Source organism: Schistocerca serialis, chromosome 2, assembly GCF_023864345.2.
Source record: "Schistocerca serialis cubense isolate TAMUIC-IGC-003099 chromosome 2, iqSchSeri2.2, whole genome shotgun sequence".
NCBI classification, from domain to species: Eukaryota; Metazoa; Arthropoda; class Insecta; order Orthoptera; family Acrididae; genus Schistocerca; species Schistocerca serialis.
The window spans coordinates 709,412,820-709,430,001 of record NC_064639.1 but is presented as its reverse complement, the minus strand read 5'-3'; the positions used below and the strand labels follow the sequence as shown (position 1 = coordinate 709,430,001).

Here is a 17,182-nt window from a genome sequence, read left to right as displayed (position 1 = left end):
TGCACATCCCTATGATAGTAATCCCTGTTCCTTGTTTGATAATGGTGGATCTCACTATTCAAAGGTGAAACTTGATGGTTTTTAATGAAGCATATGCTTTCAAATATAAATATAGATAGTAAAGTCATGATTTTTAATTACTTACAGATACCACTACATGGTGCTCTGTAAGCAACATCACTTATTACTCTGAAAGCTTTCTTTTGGAGCTTAAAACACTGTTGCAAGATAGGTATTTCCCAAGAACACTATTCCATACTTCAGTAGACTATGTACGTATACGTAATAAACACTTAACACTGTTTTGATATTGCAGCAATCTTTAAGCACTCTTAATATGTAACAGTAGTTGCTTAATTTTTTGTTAAGCATTTCTATATGTTGTTCCCATATTAGACACTCATCCACTCATAATCGTAAAAAAATTTTGCGACTCTTTTGCTGAATATGGCTAGTTGATAATGTGAATTTTACATTGGCCCTATTTTTGTTCCTTACATGGTTGAAGTTCATCCATACAGTTTTCTTGTCATTGGCAACTAGACAGTTATCTTTAAACCATTTTACTGCCACTTCTACTGTTCTGTCGATTTTTTACTGCATCTTGTAATCATTCTTCCCTTTTATAATGAAGCTGGTATAATCAGCAAATAATATGGTATCAGCTGTTGAAAACTGTTGAGGTAGGTCATGAATAAAAATCAAGGATAACAATGGTCCCAATACCGAGCCCTGGGGCACCCCATAGTTAACTTTTTTATGTTCAGAATGGTACACATTTCCATCCTGAGTAATTTGTACTTCTTGTTTCCTTTCAGTTAAATATGACTTGAACCACTCAAAGGAAATACCACGGACACCATAATTATACAGTTTTAACAGCAGTAGGCTATGATTTATACGATTGAAACCTTTGGAAAGGTCCAAAAACAACCCAAAGATCAGTTCCTTGTCCTCAATAGCTTTGTACACAAGTTTTAGGAAATTGAAGAGAGCTGTTTGTGTAGATTTGCCTTTTCTGAAACCATTCTGTGAATTCACAAGAATTTTATTTTTGTTTAGGAAGTCTAGCAATCTGTCATACATTATTCTTTCAATTATTTTTGAAAATACAGATAATAATGATGGAGGTCTGAAATTTTTAATGTCAAACTTGTCACTACTTTTATAAATTGGTATTACTGTTGACTGCTTAAGTTTACTTGGAAACACATCAGGTTCAAAGGAGTCATTGAATATGTTCACAAGCTGAGAGACAACATTGTCGATACTATATTTAATAATTTTGTCAGGGATACCATCAAATCTGCAGGTCATTTTACTCTTCAGTTTGCCGATAGCTGACTACACTTCTCTGAGTGTTACGGGATATAGGTACATTGTCCTTTCATTTATTGGAGTTGTTACCTTTGTCTTTGGATTAAATTTAGTGGTGATCTGGTTTTGGACTACATTAATATAATGTGGGAGCATCTGTGTTTAGGAGGCAAAGATCGAGTTGAGTCAGTAGGTTCCCGACATCTTTACCACAGCCAATCACCTTGCTTCCACCCCACAAAGGGTTATGGGTTTTAAAATCGCCCAGAAGTAGAAAAGGTAGGAGCAGTTGGGGAAGTAGTGCAGCCAATACATGGGGTGGTGCGTCACCATCTAGATGGACATAAATGTTACAGGTGGTAATTTTCTGTGTTGTCCTCACCCTGGCAGCCACAGCTTCTAAAGATGTGCGGAGGGCCACGGGTTTGCTACAGACAGAGGCACGGACAAAGATACAAACTCCACCTGATGGTCTGTCACAGACAGTACGGTTTTTGTAGTACCCCTGATAGCCAAGGAGAGCAGGGGTCCACACTGAGGGAAACTAGGCTTCCTGCAGGACAACACAAAAATCAGGTGTAATGCTTAAGAGTTGTCTTAACTTAGCCAGGTGGGAGAAAAAACCACTGCACTTCCACTGGAAAATGACACTTTCTGTTGTCTGGGAAGGCATGAAGGAGGCAAATTATGCATCAGCATCACTTGCCACCACTGGCTGAGTGTTGGCATCCAGCACCATTGAATTTGAGACATTGGCAAGATCTAGGTCCTCATGGGATGCCAGAATCTCCACCATTGTCCTCAGATGCAGATCTTTGATCCTTGGAGGAGTGGCAGCCCTCTGTGCATAGTCTCTAGGGCTTTGAGCTTGTTAGTAAGATGTGATGTATGTTAAAAGCCCAATAAGGCTGTCAAATCATTATTTGATATTTAATGACAATCAGTTTAGCGCATTATTTGAACTATACATTTAAATTTAAATTCATATTTGAGTTTCCAATGTTAAGTGTGACAAATTTTTACATACACGTGCTCAAGACGACTGTGAATAATTTATTTAATTATACCACCATTTTACAGATACATTAATATTAATCAATATTATTAATCAAACAATGATGTAGCTGTTATTATTTCACAATATGTTAGTTGAGTGTCTTGCAAAGAGATTTTTTACTCATCTTCAACACAAAAGATGTTATGGTGATACACTAACCATCTAATTAAAGCCTAAAAGTATGTATTGCACTTTTTTAAAATGATATAACCTGCTTCTCCCAAGCAGTAATAACATAATTGATGTAACAACACGTTCTATTGCAATATAATCTCTTTATGTGGTAGTCTCCCCCAGCGGGTCCAGGGGTTAGAATAGGCCCGAGGTATTCCTGCCTGTCGTAAGAGGTGACTAAAAGGAGTCTCACGCATTTTGGCAGACTGAGTTATGGTCCACTTTCAGGGTTTGACCTACACCTCTTTCAAAATTATGAGTGCGGGCTATTTGGAGATGGGTGCCTTATCTGGTTTGCCATACATCCAGTGTGTGATTAGACCTTGAATCTGCACCTCTGCCTGCAATCCATTTATCTGGGCAAGGATGCCTCACAGGTACATAATCTACTTCCATAGGCTGCTGCCCTCTTTCACTCTAACATGATATTGGATGTCTCAGCACTCAACATCCATCACGGTAGCCAGTCCGTTGTGGCGGGGGCCGTCATGTATCTATTTGGTGGTAGCCCCCTGACAACACAGGGATCGCACTGCTGATGCCAGAGCTGAGCCTCCCCATATATGCCAAGGAGTAGATGCCCATTTTCTAGAGGCAACTGGACCCCCGGCAGTGACCATCGTGCTAGGTGGCCTTTGCTGTGGCTGGGTGGTGCCCATGAGGGGAACCTCTGGTCGGAGAGGGTGGCATCAAGCTGGATGACCCACAATGAAGCGACCATGTCATCTTTTTGTAGGGACCAAATAGCCCCAGCAGTCTCTAAGAAAGGGAAGGTTGGTTATAATGCTGATAGGTATGACCCTAAATAGTTTCCCTCACTAGCATCTTACAGAGTGTGCAGCAGAACTGATGGGAACTCCTTTCTGCATGCGAAGCCTCTGTTTTGTTGAGCACCGGGAGAAAAAGTTTGGGGAAGTGACAGCACTGTCCAAAATGCGCAATGGCTCGGTTTTGATTCAGATGGCATCCCCAACCCAGTCTTGGGAGTTGCTAATCTGTGGAAAGCTGGGTGATATTCCAGTTTTGGTCACTCCCCATAGAAGCCTCAACATGGTCCAGGGAATTACTTTTCATCTTGACCTCCTGTTGCAGTTTGACGATGAACTATGGGGCATTCACTTCGTCCAGTGTGTCTATAGGGGGACCTAAAGACAATAAGGTTGCCACTGGTGCCTTCATCTTGGCCTTTGAGTGTGACTCATTACCTGAATTCGTCAATGTTATGGTATACTGATGTGACATTAAACCTTACGGCCCTTCCCCTATGTAGTGCTCTAAGTGCTGGAAATTTGGGCACATGTCCTGCCAGTGCAATTCAAACACCACATTTAGAGACAATGGACGTTCCCTGCATCCGAATACTCCATGTGTGCCTCCTCCCACCTGTGTAAACTGTGGAGAGCACCACCCCCGTGCTTGCTGGACTTCCCGGTACTCCAAGAGGAGCAGAAACTTATGGAGTACAAGACCCTGGATAGGGGAGCAGAAAATTAGGGAGTACAAGACCCTGGATAGGCTGTCTTACCATGAAGCTAAACTCAAATACAGCAGGTTAAACCCTGTTCGAACGCTATCTTCCTATGCTGCCGCTATGACAGCATCGCCATCCATGACACCGTTACAACCATCATCTAAGCTTACTCCAGTGGGCCCTCAGGGCTGTGCATCTTCATCCCCCCCTCTCCAGCTGGCTGGGGGCACATCTTCTTCTGCGCCCCCCCCCCCCCCCCCCAAATGCCCGGGACATCAGTCCGCTCCTCCTCAGCTGGAGAAGCAACAGCTTCCTCCGGCTCCTCTTGTGTGGAAGGGGTCTCCTGGGGCTCTGTCTTCTTTGGTCCCCCCCCCCCCCCCCCCACACACACACACACATACTGTAGTCAGTCGACACCAGCCAGTGGATGAAGGATCCACTAGCTGCCGGTCGAAGGGCTTCACAGTCTTCCTCTGCCCCTGAAGCTCCTTCCGAGAAGCCCTGCCAGCAAGCCCATAAGGAGTGGCAAGAGGGCAAACGATCAAAGAAGTAGTCTGTTAAGAAACGGGAGCCTCCAGTGGTGCCCGCATCACCACTCCTCCAAGGATCAAAGATCTGCATCTGAGGACAATGGTGGAGATTCTGGCATCCCATGAGGACCTAGATCTTGCCAATGTCTCAAATTCAATGGTGCTGGATGCCAACACTCAGCCAGTGGTGGCAAGTGATGCTGATGCATAATTTGCCTCCTTCATGCCTTCCCAGACAACAGAAAGTGTCATTCTCCAGTGGAAGTGCAGCGGTTTTTTCTCGCACCTGGCTAATTTAAGACAACTCTTAAGCATTACACCTGATTTTTGTGTTGTCCTGCAGGAAGCCTAGTTTCCCTCAGTGTGGACCCCTGCTCTCCTTGGCTATCAGGGGTACTACAAAAAACCATACTGTCTGTGACAGACCATCAGGTGGAGTTTGTATCTTTGTCCGTGCCTCTGTCTGTAGCAAACCCGTGGCCCTTCGCACATCTTTAGAAGCTGTGGCTGCCAGGGTGAGGACAACACAGAAAATTACCACCTGTAACATTTATGTCCATCTAGATGGTGACGCACCACCCCATGTATTGGCTGCACTACTTCCCCAACTGCTCCTACCTTTTCTACTTCTGGGCGATTTTAAAACCCATAACCCTTTGTGGGGTGGAAGCAAGGTGATTGGCTGTGGTAAAGATGTCGGGAACCTACTGACTCAACTCGATCTTTGCCTCCTAAACACAGATGCTCCCTCACATTTCAGTGTAGCACATGGCACATACTCGGCCGTTGATCTCTGTTTGCAGTCTTGGCCTTCTCCCAAGCCCATGATTACTTGTGTCGTAGTGACAACTTTCCATTCTTCCTGTCCCTGCCCCAGCATCCCTCATCTCAATGCTTGCACAGATATAATCTTCCCAAGGCTGACTGGGATGCTTTCACCTCCATTACCACCACTGAATCTTCGTTGCATGGCAGCATCGATGAGGTGATACACATCCTCACTACTACCATTGTTACCGCAGCTGAATTGACAATACCTCGTTCCTCAGGTTGCACACCCCCCCCCCCCCCTCCCTCCCCCTTGGAAGTCAGTGCCTTGGTAGTTGCCGGAAATAGCTGCGGCCATTAGAGACCATAGGTGGGCACTTCAACATCATAAGTGTCACCTGTCCCTGGAGAACCTCAATGCCTTCAAACGGCTTCGTGTCCAGGTTCACCTTCTAGTGAAACATCAGAAGCAGGAGTGTTGGGAGCGCTATGTCTCCAACATTGGAGTACGAACCTCTCCTTCCCAGGTTTGGAACTAGCTCCAACAACTTTATGGCTATCAGATGTGTGCAGGTGTATCTGGAATTTCTATACATGGAGCAGTATCTGCTGACCCAGACATAATAGCAGAGCATCTTGCTGAGCATTATGCTTGCATCTCTGCATCTGAGAATTACCACCCTGCCTTTAATCTCCTCAAACAGCAGATGGAATGACAACACCTATCTTTTACTCCACACACCCTGAGCCACATAATGCTCCCCTCAGCGAGTGCAAATCTCTGAGTGCCCTTTCCGACTGTCCTGATCATCCCCTGACCCAGACCACATCCATTCCCAACTGCTTAAACATCTGTTAGCAGCTTACCAGCACCACTTCCCTGCCATCTTCAGCCGCATCTGGAGCGATGGCGAATTCCTGTTGTAGTGGCAGGAAAGTATCATCATTCCAGCCTAGTAAGGACCCACTCAGTGGGAATAGCTATTGTCCTGTCAGCCTCAACAACATTCTGTGCGAGCTGCTTGAATGTACAGTGAGCCGGCGGTTTTGTTGGCTCCTTGAGTCTAGGGCAGTTTTCACCAAGGGCGCTCCACCATTGACAACTTGGTCCACCTGGAGTCTGCCATTCAATAGGCCTTTTCCTGACAACGCCACCTTATAGCCATATTTTTTGGCATGACCAAGGCCTGCGATACCACTTGGCGATATCACATCCTCGCTATTCTGCTTGAGTCAGGTCTCTGGGGCCCACTCCAGATTTTTATACGGAACTTTTTGTCACTCTGCGCTTTCAGAGTTCACATCAGTGTTTCACACAGTGTGCCATATACACAAGAGAATGGGATTCCACAGGACTCTGTCCTGAGTGTCGTCACCCTCTTTATAAGTACCGTCAGGGGTCCCGCACTAGCAGTAGGATCCTCCGTATCTCCCCTCGTCTATGCTGATTATTTTTGTATTTCCTTCTGCTCCTCTTATATTGTTGTAGCTGAACGCTGACTGCAGGGAGCTATATGGAAGGTGCAGTTGTGGGCCCTTACTCATGGCTTTCAGATTTTTGCCACAAAGACTTGCGTCATGCACTTCTGTCCTCATCATACTGTCCATCCCCATCCAGAACTTTACCTCGATGACCAACTACGTGGTGTAGTGGAGACTAACTGCTTTTTGGAACAGGTTTTCGATGCCTGCTTAACTTGGCTTCCCCTGTCTTCATCAGCTTAAGGACAAGTGCTGGCAGCATCTTAATATTATTAGAAGCCTGAGCCCCACCGACTGGGGTGCTGATCGCCCTACACTGCTGCATCTGTACAAAGCCCTTGTACAGTCCAATATTGTCTATGGGAGCTTGGTGTATGGTTCAGCATCGCCCTCCACACTGCATCTGCTGGACCCTATCAACCACTGTGGAGTTTGGCTCACAACAGATGCTTTCTGAACAAGCCCAGTGATCACCCTCCTCTTGGAAGCTGGCATTACTCCACTGCGACTTCAGTGGCAACCACTGCTTACAAATTGTAGCACCCACATTCATAGTTCGCCTAACCATCCAAACTACCGTCTCCTTTTCCCTAACATGGCGATCCATCTCCCGCAATGGTGGGCCAGAACTGAGAATCCCTTTGCCATCTGTGTCCTTTTACTTGTTACTGAACTCGGCACTTTCGTTCAACCACTTTCCGTGGGGGTCCTCTTACGTACACCTCCATGGTCCATACCTCGGCCATGGCTTCGGCTGGACCTATTGCAAGCCCAAAAGGCTCAGCTCCACCTGAGGCCCTCCACCAGCAATTTTTCTCTCTTCTCAGCGAGTTCCAGGGCTCAGAAATAGTCTATGCCAATGGATCAATGGTCAGTGGTCTAGTTGGCTTCGCTTAAACTCACATTGGACATAGTGAACAGTGCTCCTTGCCAGATGGCTGCAGTGTTTCCACTGCAGATATGGTAGCCATCTATTGCACCCTTGAGCATATCTGCTCCTTTGCCAGTGAGTCCTTAGTCATCTGTAGTGACTACTTAAGCAGCCTACAAACTCTTGACCAGTGCCTCCCTCAATTTCCTTTTTGTAATGACTGTCTAGGAGTCGTGTCTGCCCTTGACAACAGTGGACATTCAGTGACCTTCATTTGGTCCCCAAGACATGTTGGGTACTGGGGAATGAACTTGCTGATAGCCTGGCCAAACCGGCAACAAGTAAACCAACTCTGGAGATTAGCCTGCCAGAGACTGATTTGCAATCGTTCTTCCACCACAAAGTTTTCGTCATCTGGGATACTGAATGGCGCACCCACATTACACCAAATAGACTCTGGGCTATCAAGGAGATAACGAATGTGTGGCACTCATCCATGCGAGCTACTCACAGGGACTCCGTTATCCTTTGCTGGCTCTGCATGGGCCATATGTGGCCAACACATGATCACCTCCTCTGTTGCGAGGACTCACCTTGGTGTCGCTTTGACTCCCATATGACTGTTGTCCATATTTTGTTGGGCTGCCCAATTTTAGCCTTTCGGCGGCAGATTGTTGGGCGACAATGCCTCAAAGACAGATTTAGTTTCACATTTTATTGGTGAGAGGGATTTTTATCATGCAATCTAGCAATGGGCATCTGCCCTTCCTTCAAAGGCCTCCACCCTCCCTTTATGTCACTCTTTCTTTGGATTTTGTTTGCGTTGGTGTTTGTCTTTTCCCCATGTGTGTTTATTTCGCCTTGTCTTTTGGGCTGGACATTTTAGTGTTTTGCAGAGTGGCTGGCTCATCTCTTTTTATTCCTGTAATCAGCCAGCCCTGGCCATCTGCTCTATGATTTTTAATACCTTCCTCTACTTTTTCTTGTGGTTTACATTTTCCCCTTTTTTGTTCGCTTCTTTTGTTTTCTCTTCCCACTTGGTTCCCCATTACTTTTGCACCCTTTTACCTTCCCAAACTAATTTTGGGAGTTGTTTTACCTTGAGACGTGTTTGCATGAGGAAAAGGAGATGATGACCTTAGTATTTTGGTCCCTTTACACCCCGAAACAACAAATCATCTGGTAGTTAGTATGTTCTCCCAATGGCAGTTGAGGGGCTTAATTTACATAGTACAAAGTATTTTTTTACAGTCAATTTATTTGTTCTTCTCAGTTAAAAGAGAGAGCTGGTCCGCAATAATATGTAAATAAAAGGTTTACTTCTTTTTCATCTCTGGATAAAACAGAAGCCATCCACCATTTATTTTCATAGGCACAAGAAACAAGTCCTGTAATCTGTTCAGATACATGCATTACATTTGAATTTTATGAACAAAATCCTTAAAATTAAAAAAAATATTTGCTTTACCTTTGGGTTTGCTCATAGGTGTAAATGCATGATACCTCTGTGTCCCTGTGACTGCTGTGGCTTTATAAAAACTTTTTGTGGAGCTCCTTTTTTGTGCTGCATGTTCATCATTTGTCAAGTAGATGTGACTGATGGCATATATGCTCTACCCCACTCTAACAACGTGATTGAAGTCAATAGTTGATCATGTTGTACTTCCACAACTAAAGTTAAGAAAACCACCTTGGCAGTTATTTTATGTGCATTTATTAAGTCACTATTTTCATTGTATGTGAACATCCCCACGTGACAAAGTGGCACCAGTGTGCTAGCGTCAAGTTTTAGAATGCTCAATTTCCCAGTAAAATGTTGCAACTCTCATGTCGGAATACGATAACTACAATATTCCACTTTGTGGGTTGCGTTTGGTATTTGTTGTATTCCAACATGTACCTTTCAACATTTTATTGGGCGACTAAGAATTTTTAAATCGTGACATTAGGAGTTTCCTGCAATTTTTTATCCCTTTAACTCGTGTCGTAAAGAGTTACACATACACAAAGCACCCTGGCCCTTCTCCCCTCACCAGTGCTTTGCTAATTTTATCTGTGCAGTCCATCTCTACTGAAATGAATTACTACAATAGAAGTGAATATTCTCTCTCACACACACACACACACACACACACACACACACACACACACACACACTGTTGTTCTATAAATATGTACTACAACTACCGTAAATTAGAGGTTACACAAAATAGAAATGAGTACTATACCATACATTATTCATGTCAATTGTTATATGGCATAGTTAATCACAATTTTCAAATCATAAAGTGAAGTATTAGGTAATTTCATTTTAACAGTAGTTTAATGAACCAGATTGCAAACCAACTACACAGTTGAGATACTGTTGCCAATATGAACAGCAGTGAAATAAAATTTATTTCCATATGTTCCCTTTGGAGTACCATCATGAAATTCGGCACACACATTAACAAATAGTGTGTGACTGACATACATTTTTTAATGAAAAAATCCAGTTTTGAAAGTTTCATAATTTTTAAAAAAATTTGGTTTGTGAAAATTTTCACATTTTAATAAAATTGATCAACCGACTCGTATTTTTTAAAGTCTCCGATAAACTGAGTATAAATTTCAGGTCTGTACATCAAATGCTTTTGGAGATATGGCCATTTTAAGGTTTCGAAATGTGGAAAAAATTGCACAGTTTCAAGAACTTTAAAAATTAATAACTCAAAAACAAAATTTAAAAAAACAATTTTAATTTTGGATTTTATCTTGTTGTGATAGATAAAACAAAATGACCAAAAATTACAAAATCATAAAAAATTAATTTTTTTATTCCATGTGAAATGGAATGACACAGGAACCAAAACTGTGACACCCTTTTAATAACTGCATGATTGAACTGAAGCAGTAAATAGCATAAACCTTTTCATAATCAGTGTCAGTAATTAACACTGTTATCATAAGCATAATTAATGTTGAAATAAACTACCAAGAAAAGCGCCTTTGTGAATAAAAACACTTTGCTTTCCATTGGATGTTAGGTGGCTTGAACTTTTGCACTGAAGGACTCTGTGATCTGAATACAGACTTAATATCTCTCATCCCACTTATCAAGGATTTCCTTCCCCAGTTGTGTCTGGAACAGATCTAAATCAGTAATTCTTTGTGGCAAGTTATCATCACAAGATGATCGTCCGTAAAATACTAAAGATTCAGCATATGCAAAATATTTTAAGATGTTGATTTGCTTATTTCCATGGCTAAGTAATGATGCAAAGAAAAAATACTTAATTCCAGTTTTAACTTAGTAATATATTCGCCCCTATCCATCCAAAATTTAGATTTTCATCGATTTTAACATGCACAATTTGAAACATTCTGCTTTCTTTACCAAACCAATTTATGTGCTATGGTTATCAATAGAGTCCTTGTACAAAATTCTCACCCACAGGCATGAGAAGCAGTAATTTTTTTCATGCCCATCTGTGAGTGGTGGAAATAGAAACCTGAACATAGAAAATAAAGATATCCTGTGTTTTGCATTTTATATTGATTTGTTGAATGCACTAGTGTGAGCAAAATAGGGTTGTGACATCAGCAGTATGAAGTCTAGCTTGACATTTATTTTACTTTTCAACATAATGCAAATTTGTTTGTATCCCATTATTAGGCAAGTCCTTGACAGCCTACAACAGAGTTCTTGAGGCAGCTGTCACAGCCAATGAGTGTCCCTCAGGCTGCAGACTCATCGTGATCATTGTCAAACTGTTGCCCTTGCAGGTGATTAAGGGGGCTCAAACATGAAAGTCACTGGGTACTAAATCAGAGCTTTACGTTGAATATTCCAAGTGTTCCCCCCTGAAATGTGTGCAGTAAATCCCAGTGTCTTTCTTTGAGATGCAACCATTGTCATTCAGATGTGTCGCTCATACTACCTGGAATCCGTGTCTGTTGGAGCTCCCACAAAGTGATACCATAGAACACAGCTTTAAATCTCTGTTAGTTAGGAATTTCGGCAGCATTATACTCTGCACACCCAAAAAGACAATCACAATAACGTAACACCACCTTGGGAGGTTTGTTTTTACTCGTATTGTTAGTGGTGAACTGTTGGCTCATCCATTTAATATTCCATGTTATGAAATAACCTTCTGCCTCACTGTATGTATGAGCTATGGCATGGATAGGCTTATTCTGCTGTATTTGGGCTCTGGAGACAAAGCAAGGAAACCAATTTGTACAAATTTCACAAAAATTCAGCTGCTTATAGATGATAATATATTCACTTCCACAAAAACAATCTAAGAATGGGGCATCAGAGGAAAATTTTGACATACCAACCAGGATTCTCCTTGTTTGTGATTTTTTTTCTTCTCTCTTGCTGGATTCCTGTATAAATTTGAAGAAAGCTGTCTGAGAAATACAATTATCACCATATACGAGATATGTTTCACAATGAACTTTCTTTGTGGACAGTCCCTTGCTCTGCAAAAATCTAGCAACTACTTGGTGTTCTTGTCAGATACACAGCAGCAGTACATCTGCCATCTTGCACTGGCAGCAGTTCGCTATTGTTGACTGTGGAGTGATGTACACAGCCTGACAAACAAGTGAAGCACACAGAAAGGGAGAAGAAAACAAAATAAAATTTCATGGGTTGAGAGGGTGTTTTATGTTTCTCAGTGATTACAAATTTGAGTCAAATTTACGAAAAACCTGGCAGTATGAGCCCACTCGTCTGTATGACTTTGCAGCCTGTCTAGCCTGGATGCATTCACTGAGTCACTTGGGAAGGGTGTCATAAAGATGTTTCAATGGAGAGACGTCTACAGACGTTAAAGTAACCTCTGGCGTGCCACAGGGGAGTGTTATGGGACCATTGCTTTTCACCATATATATAAATGACCTAGTAGATAGTGTCGGAAGTTCCATGCGGCTTTTCGCGGATGATGCTGTAGTATACAGAGAAGTTGCAGCATTAGAAAATTGTAGCGAAATGCAGGAAGATCTGCAGCAGATAGGCACTTGGTGCAGGGAGTGGCAACTGACCCTTAGCATAGACAAATGTAATGCATTGCGAATACATAGAAACAAGGATCCTTTATTATATTATTATATGATACCGGAACAAACACTGGTAGCAGTTACTTCTGTAAAATATCTGGGAGTATGCATGTGGAACGATTTGAAGTGGAACGATCATATAAAATTAATTGTTGGTAAGGCGGGTACCAGGTTGAGATTCATTGGGAGAGTCCTTAGAAAATGTAGTCCATCAACAAAGGAGGTGGCTTACAAAACACTCGTTCGACCTATACTTGAGTATTGCTCATCAGTGTGGGATCCGTACCAGATCGGGTTGACGGAGGAGATAGAGAAGATCCAAAGAAGAGTGGCGCGTTTCGTCACAGGGTTATTTGGTAAAAGTGATAGCGTTACGGAGATGTTTAGCAAACTCAAGTGGCAGACTCTGCAAGAGAGGCACTCTGCATCGCGGTGTAGCTTGCTCGCCAGGTTTCGAGAGGGTGCATTTCTGGATGAGGTATCAAATATATTGCTTCCCCCTTCTTATACCTCCTGAGGAAATCACGAATGTAAAATTAGAGAGATTCGAGCATGCACTGAGGCTTTCAGACAGTCGTTCTTCCCGCGAACCATACGCAACTGGAACAGAAAAGGGAGGTAATGACAGTGGCACGTAAAGTGCCCTCTGCCACACACCGTTGGGTAGCTTGTGGAGTATAAATGTAGATGTAGATGTACCCTCTCCTGAGGCAAGCTGGCCCACAACTGTTGTAAATGGTGCTTCCTATCCTATCCTGGACACTGGCACTGGGTTGGAGTTGGCATCCAAGCAGGTCCCACACATTTATGAGGAACATATTCTGGGGATCTTGCTGGCCACAGAAGTACCTTAATATCAGATACAGTTCACAAAGAGATGTACCATGTGTGAATAAGCATTCTCCTGTCGAACAGTGGCACCACAATCGTGTTGTATGAGAGGTAACACATTAGGATGCAGGATATCTGTGATGTATCATTGTGTTGTCAGAGTCCCATCAATAACTACTAGCCATGACCTGAAGTCATACCCAATGGCTCCCAGACATCACGGCTACAGGAGTAAACCACAGAGCCTCTGTAGAACATTGGAAGAATGGGACCTCTCTCCAGGTCATAGCTATAATCACTGATGATGGTGATTTTGAGTAATGCAGAATTGATTTGTCAGTAAACACAATGTTTTGCCATTCATCAGGAGTCCATGCTTCCTGGTCACAACACCATCCCAACCTAGTTGTTTGTATTGTGGAGCTGATGGCAGCCTACACACAGTCTGGCTGCTGCTAATGTCCAACAAATGGTGTGGGATGCCATGGAATGTTGCAGGGAGTCCATTACTTGTTCTCAGATACTGGCATCCCAACACTGGGCCACTCTCACATCCAAATGACTCACTAATCTGGATATAGTATCTGGCCAAATGGAGGCCCACAGTGAGGCCCTTCTGAAACTTTTGTCAGGTGCTGATAACACTTTCTCACATGAATATGTGGCATCTCCGTGTCCTTCACCAATTGCTCAACATTTGAAGCTTTTTCGTGCCTCTTATGTAGCCTAACAGGCCTGGTAATATTACGTGAACAACGGTAGTGCATTATAGTGGCCGTTCTATCTTTCAGAGAGAATTGCAACTCTAAATCATTTGCATATCCACTGATGATCTACATCTACATATATACTCCGCTAGCCACCAAGCAGTGTGTGGCAGAGGGCACAATTTGCGCCAGTCATATTTCCACCCCCACCCCCCCCCCCTCTTCCTCCCTCCCACAGTTCCACTTGTGGATCGCATGAGGGAAAACTGACTATTTGAATGCCTCAGTACGAGCTCTAATTTCCCTTATCTGTGAATGGTGATCGTTGCGCAATTTGAAATTTGGTGGTAATAATATATGCTCTACATTCTTGACGAAGATCGGATTTCGGAACTTAGTGAGCAGCCCCTTCAGTTTAGCGCGTCGTCTATCTGCAAGTGTATCCCACTTCAAACTTGCTATGAGATTTGTAATGCTCTCGTGATGGCTAAATGTACCAGTCACGAATCTTGCTGCTCTTCTTTGGACCTTTTCAATCTCTTGAATGAGACCCAACTGATAGGGGTCCCATATAGACGAACAATACTCTAAGAACTACATATTGTAAGCAATTTCCTTTGCTGAAGGACTGCATAGTTTCAGGATTCTACCATTAAACTGCAATGTAGAGTTCGTCTTGCCCGTTACTTGTGTAATCTGATCATTCCATTTGAGATCATTTCGAATAGTCACATCCAGATACTTGACGGGTGTTACTACTTCCAAAGACTGGGCATTTATTTTGTACTCGTAAATTAATGGGGATTTTTGCCTTGTTATATGCAGTAAGTTTACTTACTAATATTGAGAGATAACTGCCAGTCATTACACCATGCATTTATTTTCTGCAAATCCTCATTGATTTGTTCACAACTTTCGTGTGATACTACTTTCCTGTAGACTACAGCATAATCGGCAAACAGTCTAATGCCACTGTCTATACCATCAACCAGATTGTTTATGTAAATCATAAAAAGCAGTGGACCTATTATGCTGCCCTGGGCCACACCTGAAGTTACACTTGTTTCTGTTCAAGTCACCCCATTCAGGACAACATACTGGTCTATGTCTGTTAGAAAACTCTCTATCCAACCACATATGTCATCAGATAGACCGTAAGCACGCACTTTTTGGAGCAAGCGACAGTCTGGAACTGAGTCGAACGACTTTCAAAAGTTGAGAAATATGGCATCAACCTGGGAGCCGGTATCTAGAGCCTGTTGCATATCGTGCACAAAGAGGGCCAGCTGTGTCTCACATGACCGCTGTTTCCTAAAACCGTGCTGGTTTCTGCAGGTGAGCTTCTCAGAGTCTACAATGGTCATTATGTCTGAACACAAAATATGTTCCATGATTCTACAACCAATCGATCTCTGTGAAATTGGTCAGTAATTATGTGCATCTGATTTCCTACCCTTTTTATAGATTGCTATGACCTGGGCCTTCTTCCAGTCCTGTGGAACTTTCCACTGTTACAGTGATCTCTGATAGATGTGCACATGTATGAAATTACATTGAATTCTACCTGTGTCTTCTGGATGTTTCACAGTTTTTGTCAGGCTGTGTATATTGTCTCTCTTCCACCCAACGTTTACTGCCACATTCTAGTGAGATGTGGACACAATATTTATAATGGAACGAACTACTGTAGTGTTTGTGACTCAATATTTTACATGTAGATGCAAATATACTTTTTTTCTGAACACACTCATTTATTGCATCATAATTTCAGATGTTGATGTAATAGCACTGGTCCAGTGTACGTCTCCTTTTCTGAGCCCATTGTTTTTAATGCAAGCTCATGTAATGGTGTTGAATGATAAATATGATACTGTGTTTGCTGCCACAAGGAGCCATCATCTGCGTTGGCATCAAGACATTGGTAAGTTTTGCTTTGAATATTTCAGAAAAGCACAGACACATGTTCCTTTTTAATTATGGAGCTATTTACTGTTTTCTTGAAAGATTGCATATGTAATTAGTTTTCCCAAGACATGTATTCTATTAAAAAAAGTCAGAGTAGATATGGCACACTTTCTTTCTGTATCTCCCCCCCCCCCCCCATCCCCCCATTTTTCCTGTCTGCACCTACCACTCCATCCTCTCTGTCTCCATCCCTCCCTATCCCTTTCCCTCTATTCAGGCTACTATCTGTGTTTCCCTGGCCTCCTTTTCCACATCCATAGAGTGGATTTTGTGACAGTCTAATGGTCTTCCCTTCTGCATTAAGAGGAACTCTCTTTAAATAATCAGTATCTAGTATTTTTAGATTATGGTGTGTTAAGTTACATTCAATACCATTCATCTGGAATTTCCTTAGTTTGATTATATTCAATAACTGTTTTCCTTTGAACATTAAAAGATTCAGTGTACAGTAAAAATTGAATGAAAAATGCTTGAATTAAAATTTTTTGTGTCCTGGTAGGCTGATTATTAACTTGGAACTATTCCTGAAGTTGTATTTTACTCCTGGATGTTCTGTCCATATAACAAACATATTTTATGTGTAATATATTTTTCAAATAAAGTTAATATTTAATTAATTGTTTTGTTTTATTTAGTTTCCTCTTCCTGAGTGCTAGTAACATTGAGTGTGAGACATGAAGCCAACACTTGCAGTGTGAAAGTTTGAAAGAAATTCCGAGATGCAAATACTTTCCATGCAATTATATATTTTGTAACAGGAAATTTCTTGGCTTAAAAACTGAGGGGCCTCAGTATGGAAATTGTATTGGATACAAGATCCAGTGTGGTTACATGCAGTAAGAAAGAAAACTTATTTTCAGTGTCTTCATTGTGATGAGACTAATATCTAATGCAGTTTCATTACAAATTTTAAATACAGTTACAAAAATGGTTGGCACAAATGAAATAATAAGCAACAGA

General features: G+C 42.2%; 1 protein-coding gene across 1 annotated transcript in view; it reads left to right on the top strand.

Moving 5' to 3' along the window:
- Positions 1-16,609, top strand: part of LOC126457885 (N-acylneuraminate cytidylyltransferase) — an 85,458-nt gene extending 68,849 nt beyond the window's left edge. The window contains exon 4 of the mRNA XM_050094558.1: positions 16,029-16,609. Coding sequence (XP_049950515.1) covers positions 16,029-16,231 — 203 coding nt within the window. The 3' untranslated portion in view covers positions 16,232-16,609. The remainder of the gene's footprint in view (positions 1-16,028) is intronic.
- The last annotated feature ends 573 nt before the right edge of the window (positions 16,610-17,182 follow it).